Genomic DNA, 10801 nt, shown 5'->3' with positions numbered 1-10801 from the left:
TACGAAAAAATAGTTTAACGTATCCGATGTCGAAATTTTTCTCCGTTGCGTGTCGCTTCGCGTTGAATTTTCGTCGATGTTAAGCCTAACAAAAACTATTGTATCGTTAAAAAGTATTTTTTTATTTTGTACAGACAAAATGAATATATTGAAAAATATAAAAACAATAAAAAATTATACTTCAGATGTTAATTTAGTATCAAAAGCGTAAATATATTTGAGTAGCCCAAGACATAGCCAAAGATTGAAGCGCCACAGCACTGGCGAAAATTTAAATTTGCCGACTGGAATTCTTTCGGATGATTGACGTTTCGGACGATTGACTTTCGGAAAATCGATGCTCTACTGTATTTCATTTATCACAAATAAAATATCAAATGCACACATTGTCCTGCAAAAATTACTGGCATTTTAAACTTTAAAGAAAAATCTTGTAAAATCTACATAATTTGTTCATGTAAAGCTAGACAATAGGGAACCTTTTTTGCCAATTCTTAACAGTCGAATCCCCTCTCCATGGATTACATGAGTTTCTCTGAATTCTGATTTCCAAATAATCATCTGTTTTCAAATGGCAATGGATTAAAACTAAAATTTAAATTGGGCTCCCATGTGATTTTGGAATTTCAATTTGAAATTCAATTCAAAAGCTTTGCTTTTCCAATTGCTATTCATCTTTACTCCTGACAATACACAAGAATGATTGAAATGACCCAGATAAAATAATTTTGTTTTTAAACACCAGAGGGTGAGCATCCAGTAAAAAATGCAAATACATGGTTTACAAAAATTATTTCAAAAATGCAAAAGATCCTTTGCTCATGCGTACAGGACAGCCTAGGTTTTTGATACAGTAAAAAATAATAAAAACCTCATCTTATATGCGAGTAAATACTGTATATGCAATTGCAAATACTTTACAACATATAAATAAAGCAAGAATTACTTATATGTTAAATATATACAAGTTTTAATATGGTAAAATTGTTCATACCTCAGCTACTTCAGATTCAGCCATAATTATATTTCTTTGATGTTATAAATTCAAATATATCTGAAATAAAAAATGAAATAAAATGAAGTAAATTATTACAAGAATTACCATATCATCATATATTTCATTTTTTGGCAGAGAACTCTTTTAAACTTTTAATACCTAATTTCTAATAAAAATGTACATATAGTTATTAATTGTTGAAAATTAGTTATTTTTCATGCTTATACTCATATAACAACTGAAACCACACAATGATAAACTTCATAAGTACTACATTCATCAATAATCACTGAAAATTTTAACAATCTTTAGTGTAAGATAAATATATTTATTGAAAAAGTTGGAAAGAGCTCTTGCACAGCTGCTGTAAAACATAACAGTTAAATAAAATAAACAAACACTTTCTACTCTCCAATTTTACTAGAACAACTTTTAAACTTTTCACATATGCACTTCAAAGAGATTCCTAATACCAGGATTATTTAATTTGGATATTTTGATGGGTAGAAAAGTTCATTCATTTTAGCAAGAATTCAGAGTATAGCTCTATTCAGTTATATATAGCTGTTCAATACATAATATTCAATTTATACAAGGAAAATTCAAATGAAAACCTTGAATTGTAAATACATTCCAATGTATTAATTATGGATGTCATACAATTGCACTAATTTTTAACATAGCTTCCATTTTTTGTAATGCATACTTCCACTGGTCATAAAAGTCCACGGATTCCTCCGAAATTGATTCTATTGAGACAGATAGTGCTTCACATACTTGTGAAGCACTATCTGTCTCTCATCATCTGCTCACAGACCATTTCATATATCACAGCCAGATAATGCCTGATACTCAGCTGGTGATCTGGAAGTCTTACAAAATTCAAGAGTCCATTTTTGATAACATGCAATCTGTTGCATTTATTAAGTAAGTAAACTGGTCTTTGTACTGTAATTTTTGTGTAATAAAAACTCCGCCATTCAGTGCCTTTTTAAACAGTCTAAATAAGTATCACCTGAGTCAACGTGTAATGAGTATGGAGGGTGTGGTAAACACTCCATGTGCAATTCCTGCATGTTTGCAACTATAGAATGGATAATATGTGATCTTGCATTATCCTGTTGCAGAAGAATCTCATAAAGTTAAACATGGAAGACATGATATGCTGAATCAAGACTGATGTTCAATAATTCAGTCACTGCATCCATCATAACATGATGATTCTTCAGTATGATGTTTTTAACTCTAGCTATTAACTATGGTGTCACAACTTAATGAGCCTTGTCTGATCAGAACATTAGTCACTAAAGTCATACATCTTCAAAATTTATACACTTTCTGAAGATAAAGGCAATTTCAAACTAAGTCTTCATTCTTCAATGAATTTCTGCTGTTTTCATCTCTTCACTATAAGATATCTAATAACAGGACACTGCTTCTCTCTGATGATCTAAATGGGAAGACCATATAATAATCCAACGAACGCCTAAATATTCGGGCTATAATATGGCTATAATTAAATAATTAATACAAATGAATTTAGTACTAGATGTAAACATTAGGTGCCATCTCTTATCTAAATTAATAATTATAATTTTTAATAATTTAATAAATAATTCAGAACATTCTGGAAGAAAACAACTGACCCGGGACGGAGCTTGAACCAGCAGCCTCCGCTTGCAATGCAGTGCGCTACCAATTGCACCACCTGGACCCAAGCCAACCTTTGCTTCCAGACATATTTAAATTTTGATATAACTGTTGGATTATTATATTAAATCATCGGTATTTGAGTTGTGAAGTATATGGGAAGACCATCTTAAACTGTTACCGAGATCTCATAAATGTAGCAAGATACTATTACCCAATTTCCAGAGGACCAACAATATTGCCAATTTGAAAAATATTACAAAGTTTTAAAATTTTACACACATTTTAAGATTTTCATTTTACTGATCTATGTATACAGCTAATCCAATACAATAGATTCTGAAAGCTGCTTATTGTAATCAGGAGTTTTATTTTTAGTTATTATTTTAGGTAAGTAGGCATTTTTAAGCTGTCGTTTTTAAGCAATCAGCCTCAGCATATGATCAATAACACAAAATGATTATCAGGTATTGCTATCATTCTTATTTACTGCTTTAAGTACTAAACATTAATAATTTTAATAGATATTTGCTTACTTGTTCAATTATATCAATTACAAACTGACTGAATTACTATTAATTAATAATAATTACAAGTAATCAATCTTTAATTTATACGTTTAAATGTATATTATTAACACTAGCAGACCCCACCACGCGTTGTTGTGGCTCAAAATGTAGCTATTATAAATGTATAACACTTCCCCCGTGGAGGGAAATTTTTCGAAAAATCCCTTCTTAGTGTACATTCTCTTGACGTACCCTATTGAAATGCAAAAAACTGCATGTAAAATAGTATAATAGAAGCCAAGTTCTTAACGATAAGCCTTAATCCAGTCCCTCTCCTCAGCAGGGGAATCTCGAAAAATCCCTTCTTAATGTACATTCTGTTGTCATACCCTATTAAAACACAATCAAAAATGCAAAAAACCATATCTAAAATAATATGAATAGAAGCAGAGTTCTTTACATTAAGCCTTAATCCTAACCATCTCCCTGCAGTGGGGGGAATTTCAACATGTATATTATATAAAAACATGTGTGTATTTGAATGCAGCATTGTGTCTAAATTTCAAAGGAATCGGTAGGAACAAACAAACATTACATTTTTATTTATATAGATAGATAGAAGATGATCCGTTTTAGTTCATTTTCACAGAAAAGCGTAATACCTTACAGAAAAGCAAACTTAGGGCGTTGTACTCGTAGCTCCATCTGTTGGACATAAAAGCCATAACCTAGATTATATCTTTTAATTTATATGAATGTTTAACGGAATAATGTACAGCCTATGTCCACCCTGTAGTTCCATTCTAAATATTGGTGAAAGAATTTTTGAAATCGAATGAGTAGTTTCGGAGATTACCCGCTACATCCAAACAAATTATTAATGTTTTGTAATATTTAGATTACGTCAATAACAGAATAAAAGTTTTAAATCTTTTTCGGACCATATTTTAGATCTTGCGGACCACTGGTTGGGAACCACTGCTCCAAAGCAAGAGCTAATAGGTCATTTTTATAGTGATTTTTGAATTCAAAAGATGAAAATACATAAGAATATGCTAATTTTGTGCCCAAAACAAAATCATTGTTGTCCAGTGTTATCGGACTATTATACGGCTAAGTAAGTAAATGATTAGAAAATTTATTAACTTTTCTAGAGGTAGGCAGTTATGCCACTATCTTGTGTTAACTTTAATAATTATAATAAATTAATTTTTAATTTCTGGAAGAAAAGAATCAGCCCAGAGTGGGACTTGAATCTGCAATTCCTGCACACCATACAGATGCATTTCCAGTTAGGCTACCTGGACCTCTGTCCAATTGAGAACAACTCCAGGCTGGTTATTATTAAAATTAATATGACATAGCAGCATAACCACCTACCTCTAGATCAGGGGTCACCAAAGTGGTCTATATCAGCACCTAAGGATCGATATCAGTTGAGAGAAGCATAACTTTTGCCTTGTCATATGTCATATATAAGAGTTTCCCAATAATGTTATATTGACCCCTAAGGGTCGATATCACATTATTGGGAAGTCGATGAAGACTAAAACTTAAAAATTTTGAACCGAATATTGCTAAGAATTATCAAGCTTAATCATCTCATTGATTGTCAGTTACAAAAATTATTACAGTCAACCCCCCTATAACACTGTTGATTATTCCATTTTAAATGAATTCCATGTTGTACGAGTCACTTAGATTTTACAAATACCTGTGCCGGACTGTGAACGGCTCACATAGGGGGGTTGACTGTATTAACATATGTACAATAAATGTAAAAAACTAAAATTAAAATATTATATTAAAATAGTATGAGCGTTTTTTTGCTTGTAACACAAACTTCTTGGTGGGGGTCGATATGAGGTTTCGATAAGTTGTAGGGGGGTTGACGATCAAAAAAGTTTGGCGACTCCTGCTCTAGACTAATTAGTTACAATTTATTTATTTAGCCACACAACCACATGGTAATTTGGCAGTTATTTGGTTATACTTAAATGTTTCAATGTGTCTTTTTAATATTAAAGTCAATAAAACTAGAATTTCCACTAATTTCAGTCTTATTCAGTTAATGTTATCTGTCAGTTATCATCATCAATATAAATGAGCATCAAAATGATTAAAATAAGTGGATTCTGCTGTACAATAATGAATAACTATTGCATTAATTATATTTGATTTAAAATATTAAACAATTTTTTATATGACATCTAAAAATTTTGTTTTTAAGAGATTTCTCTATACTTGTCACAGCAAGGATTATATTTTTGAACCAATATCTACATACCATACATCAATTTCCTATGCTTTTTCAATTTTTGTTATATATAATGTTCAACCAATCATATAAGTGTTCTTTTTGTTAAAAAAATTTGTTCTCATTATCATTACTATTTAAATTTATTAGGTTAAACTTGAGTATGACCATTTAAGATGGTTGAAAACAGTCTATTAAAGTGTATGTTTTACTGGAATTTTGANTGTTATTTGACGCTATTTAGACGAATAGGCAAGTTTTCCGAAGCATAAAATTGAAGATTTTCCGCCAAAATAGAAACTTCCTAATAATATCGGAAATGACTTTCTAACATCATTTTAAATATTCGCTATCTAAACCAGAAAGCTAGAAATAGACTTATTTATAGAACAATCCCCCATTTCTCACCTCAGGGAAAGTCATAAAACAGTTGGGTGCTAATGACTTTGTGAAAGGGAAAAAGTTCTAAACTTAGAAACTTGGAAAGAAAGGATTTGGCCTGTACAGTCCGCGGGCCACATAAACATTGATAGGGGGCCGTATGTGGCCCGCGGGCCGCAGGTTGTGCACCCCTGGTAATTCTGTGCACTTAGTACAACTTAATTAGGACTTTTTGCCCTTATTAAAGGGAAATAATATAAAATTGCACACAGCTCTCTAAAATAGTACACCAGCTGTTTACTGAAGCAAAGACATCTGTTTGTCATTCTGAAGGGAATGAGTTCAATTAAATGGTTCAAAGTCTTGGTGATGTGGTTTAGATATATCAGACTATTTTTTTCATCATCTGAACATTCTATTAGGGATATGATACACTTTTTTTTTTATTCTTCCTGTCTTATGGTCACTAAGAGGGTTTTTAATGTCCATCACAAGCTCAGTCATAAAAAGGACATGACATTGGATCAAACAAAGCTAGTTCTAGTTCTCTAGTTTTCTATTTCGATCATTATTCCTACATTTATAAGGATGAAATATTTAAACATAAACAAATAAATTGGCAAAATACACAATACGTTGATGAATGCCCTAATGCAAGACAAACTGTTTTGACCTCTTGCTCAGAACAACACAGTAGCAATTAGGGTTCCAAGAAGTCCACTATTGTAGGGAGTAATGTGTGTCCGAGAATGTTGAGTGCGTTACTGCACTTTGTAGTATGAGTGTTCTGCAGGGAAGCAAATTTTTTCATCATCAATAAAAATATTTTAAAAAATTGAATTTTTAAAAATGTGCAAAATAGCAAATTGTGCAAAAGTAGAATGTACAAAAGTCAAGGGCCACCTGTATATGGCAGTTTTTTTCAACCTTTTTCTCAGATCAGTAAAATTATGGATAATTTTATATGGACCAGTAATTAAATGAATTATAAGACTTACTTCTAACCCAAACCAAAAACGGTGCGTAACTCAACATTTCGTTTTTCACTAATGTTTTCGAATCAACGGTTCTTCTTCAGGTGAAAAAACGGACAAAATAAATGAAATTTGATGAAACATGTCTCTTTTCGAAAGAATTTTGAAATGGAATTTCAGTGGAAACTCGTGCAATCTTCGTCATCGTTTGCACATGTGCCATTGAGAGAACTTTTGCCTTGTCATATGTCATATATGAGTTTGCCATGCTATCAATAAGGATACTCCATCTTTTTGTGGAGCCAACATATATTAAGTCTTTATCACACCTATGATCTCTCATAGGAATGGTGTATACTCCAGCTAGAGTGTCTTGTTGTGGAGTATCTTTTCCATTACTGAGCATTTGAAAAAGAGTAGGACATCTTCGAAAGACTAAGATGACTTGTCTCTTTCTAGCGATCTCGGTGTACAGTTTCTCTAAATACAGATTATAAGTGATAGGCACTCTGTCCTCACAAATCATATTTTCTTGCTCTTGCACTTCTGGTCATTCTGTTCGTTGGGGATGAAGCATTTTTTTGGCTAATGCGGTTATCACGGTACCATACCAATGGTGTTTGGCAATACTAATAGCTGTGTTGATTTCGGTTTCAAATGGGTTTCCTCCGAAATTCCATTTCAGAATTCTTTTGAAAAAAAGAATTGTTCCATCAAATTTCGTTTATTTTTTTTCATCTGAAGAACTATTGGTTCAAAAACGTTAGTGAAACATATACTGTCAAGTTACGCACCGATTTTTGTTTTGGATTAGAAGTAAGTCTTATATTTTGTGGTGTGTTTTGATGTGTTGGTTTAAATGAATTATGCTTATTTATTACTTATTATGCTTATCTAAAGTTATTCTACATAATTACTATTTAAATGTCTACCATAATCACTTCTGCCAATGTCAATTCAGTCAAATATTTTTCTGCAGACTGGCAGTTGAGAAACACTGGTATACGTACTGTATATACCATATAGTATATACTGTACAGCTATCAAGAGCTAAGGATAGAAGTTACCTTTAGAAATCTGTATTTACAGCATATAACAAGGGTGGCCAAACCTTGTTGTGACAAGAGCCATTGAAAATAAACAAAGGCCATATCACATATTTATGGTATTTTAACTATATATTGATAGTTATCACTGGTGTATAATAAATGTCACCGTTACTATATTCCTTTTAATTCCTTTGATGTTATGAACGTACCTAAGTTTCATTTATGCTTTCAGTTGCTTATTTGAGGTTATGAGTTACACTTACAATTCATGTATATATTACACTGTAGTCAAAAAACTTACAAAAATATATGTGTAAGTAATATGTATCAAATTTATAAAAAGAAATTGTACAAGTAGGATGTGTGCTCCTATTGTGGACCATATAAGCCAAAATCCATCTAGCCCATTGAAGCAGGTTTAGGCAAGCCATCTTCACAGGAAGTATCATAAGGCAATCCTATTCTCAATGACAAATAACAATAACCAAGGATAGAGAACCAGAGTTGGAGTCAATTTTAAAAAATTCCAACTCGGGAGTCGCATACTTTTCTGTCGACTCCCCATCACCAACAATAGGTCGTCTCTCACATAACAGGAAAAATTATCATGCAATGCCCCTTCTGGCAGTCAACCATGTAGCAAGGCATCGTCAAGTCTTCAGAAGATAACAAGGACTCAACATTTTGGGCGAATATTTTCTACAAAATGCCCATTATCGAGCTCGCTCTTCCTTTAAGGTTGCCACATCTCCCAGGCTCTCAACCAAGAAAAAAAGCCAATCGCCGACTGCCAGAAACAATCATGCGACTACCACAATCGAAATATTTTTTCATAATGTAAACCACAATCTAATTAAAAAATGTTTTTTCCATGACAAGTATAGAAGAAACTTTATTTTCACATACAAATATTACTTTTTGCATTACTTCATACTATAATAAAAAATATCAAAGTCCAAAACGGCTTTAAACGGTCACCTACCGGCACCACGCGAGAGCCACAAGCAGCCGGCGAGCCGCGATTTAGCCACCATTAGTATATACCAGGGGTGGGCAAGCAAGAGGTCAGTGGGAGCCGAAACGTAGGTTTTGCAAAATGCATGGGAGTCGCAGTTCTGTACCGCGATTTTATTATATAATATAAATATTATATAAAACAAATATTTAATTTGTTTAATAAACATATTTTCACAAAATTGTGGAAATAAAATTGTAAAAATAATAATAAAAAGCAGAAATTAACACTTTAAGCAAGAGCCACGCGTAACTCAAAAAGAGCCACATTTGCCCACGGTGGGTATATACGTATAAGCGCACACAAGCTTACAGAAATACTCTCCTCACAACAATTTCCTCCAAACTATGGTAAAAGCCAGACTTACGGCTCAATTCGAGCTCCGAACGAGACAGTCGGGACTCAACGGGAGCCATAGAGCACACCCACGGGAGTAAAAAAGTCAAAAGGAGGTAAGGAGTAAACACGGGAGTAAAAAAGTCAAAAGTCTTCAGAGAGGTGTGGGCCCCCTCTTCTGAAGACTAGAGGGGGCCCACACCTCTACGAGCGAGATACGGCCCCCAAAATCGGGTCGCACGAGACGGCGAGTCCCACGGCTCAGCCAAGACTATTGCATTTAAATATTTAGTCCACACGTAAAGGTATAGTTCCTTTGACATTTTTGCTTTGAATAGGAGGGTCTACAATTTTTGGAGGTACAAAACCCCTCATTCAGAACTCGGATAGAACAAATATATATATGTATTCTGCATGTATATAGTACAGTATAACTACTCTGTAAACAAATTACTAAAAGTAACTTTACCAACAGACGTAATGTTAGGGACTGTCAATTAGTATATTTAGGCCTAAGTCCCCTGACATTAAAACGCAATAAATTCTTTCATTTATGTTAATTGGTCGAAATAAAATGAAAATATGAGAATTTTAAGCCATTAGAAGCAATTTTAACTGCGGGAAGAATCGCCGGATATAAAAAACGAGGAAAAACATAACAAATCCAATGGGTTTGAAGGAAGAGAGAACGTCATCAAAAGTTGTCTGTTTACTTCACTCGTCATTTTACTTGACTCGAAATTCTAATTATACGCGTGTCGTTAAGCATGTTATTTCCAATGAAATTAATTATATACTCGAATACTCTACGACATTTTAATCGAAACAAAGAATAACTTACTTCATCTACCGTTACTCCGATCCGCTTAACTATCCTTCTATAACTGCGCATGTCCGGTAATGCTTAGTGTTGCCAATCTTACATTTCTTTTATCGTCTGTAACGGAATATATTTTTATTTCCTCCCCTCGCCGACATCCTTTAACTTGCTAATTAGCCACTATCCAGGCATTATTTTTTAATTTTTACTACTTCTCTTCATTTGTTCCGGCTTGTCCGAGTTTTCGTAACACACTCCCCCCCGCTTTTAATATCCAAGAAAGCTCGACCCCTGTTCAAACCTTTATCGCTTTATGAACGAAAGATACCAGAAGTAGAAACGAAGCTTACGAGAAATTTTTAATATATATTACAATATGTATAGAATTTAATGAAATAAAACGAATGTCCACTGTAGCTCAATCCCTTCCTCCACCCCTTCCACTGTGGGCGTCGTTTATGGACAACCCCTTACTGACTTTACCAAGTAACCAAGGGGCAAAGGAAGAAATCAACAAGTCAGATTAGATCTGACTCAAAATTTTTTTAAAACTCTTTCTCCTTTTTTTTTCACTCTTTCCGCCCTGTGGGCACTAAGAGGGCCTCTTCTAGCGGGCCCATTATGGGGCGGCCGGGTGGTAAGGGACGGGGCCCGACATATCCGAACGGATCACCCCCCGAAAAGTACCTGGGGATTCGATCCCGAGTTCCCCAGAACGGTAGGCTGCCACCTTGACCGCTCGGCCATCCGGCCTAACTAAGAGGGTCTTTTGAGCAAACTTATAGAGTTTTTCGGCCTCCCGAATTAGATGCC

General features: G+C 33.7%; 1 protein-coding gene across 1 annotated transcript in view; it reads right to left on the bottom strand.

The window, feature by feature from the left end:
- The window catches only part of LOC111640620 (mRNA cap guanine-N7 methyltransferase-like), a 38341-nt gene extending 28272 nt beyond the window's left edge, over window positions 1-10069 (bottom strand). The window contains exons 1-2 of the mRNA XM_023386657.1: window positions 10010-10069; window positions 995-1054 (exon numbers count right to left, since the gene is read on the bottom strand). Coding sequence (XP_023242425.1) covers window positions 995-1018 — 24 coding nt within the window. The 5' untranslated portion in view covers window positions 1019-1054; window positions 10010-10069. The remainder of the gene's footprint in view (window positions 1-994; window positions 1055-10009) is intronic.
- Between the last annotated feature and the right edge of the window lie 732 nt (window positions 10070-10801).

This window comes from Centruroides sculpturatus, unplaced genomic scaffold (assembly GCF_000671375.1).
Source record: "Centruroides sculpturatus isolate CEXI.00-Female unplaced genomic scaffold, Cexi_2.0 scaffold1393, whole genome shotgun sequence".
NCBI classification, from domain to species: Eukaryota; Metazoa; Arthropoda; class Arachnida; order Scorpiones; family Buthidae; genus Centruroides; species Centruroides sculpturatus.
The sequence above is the reverse complement of the archived record's forward strand: the minus strand, read 5'-3'. Positions and strand labels throughout refer to the sequence as shown.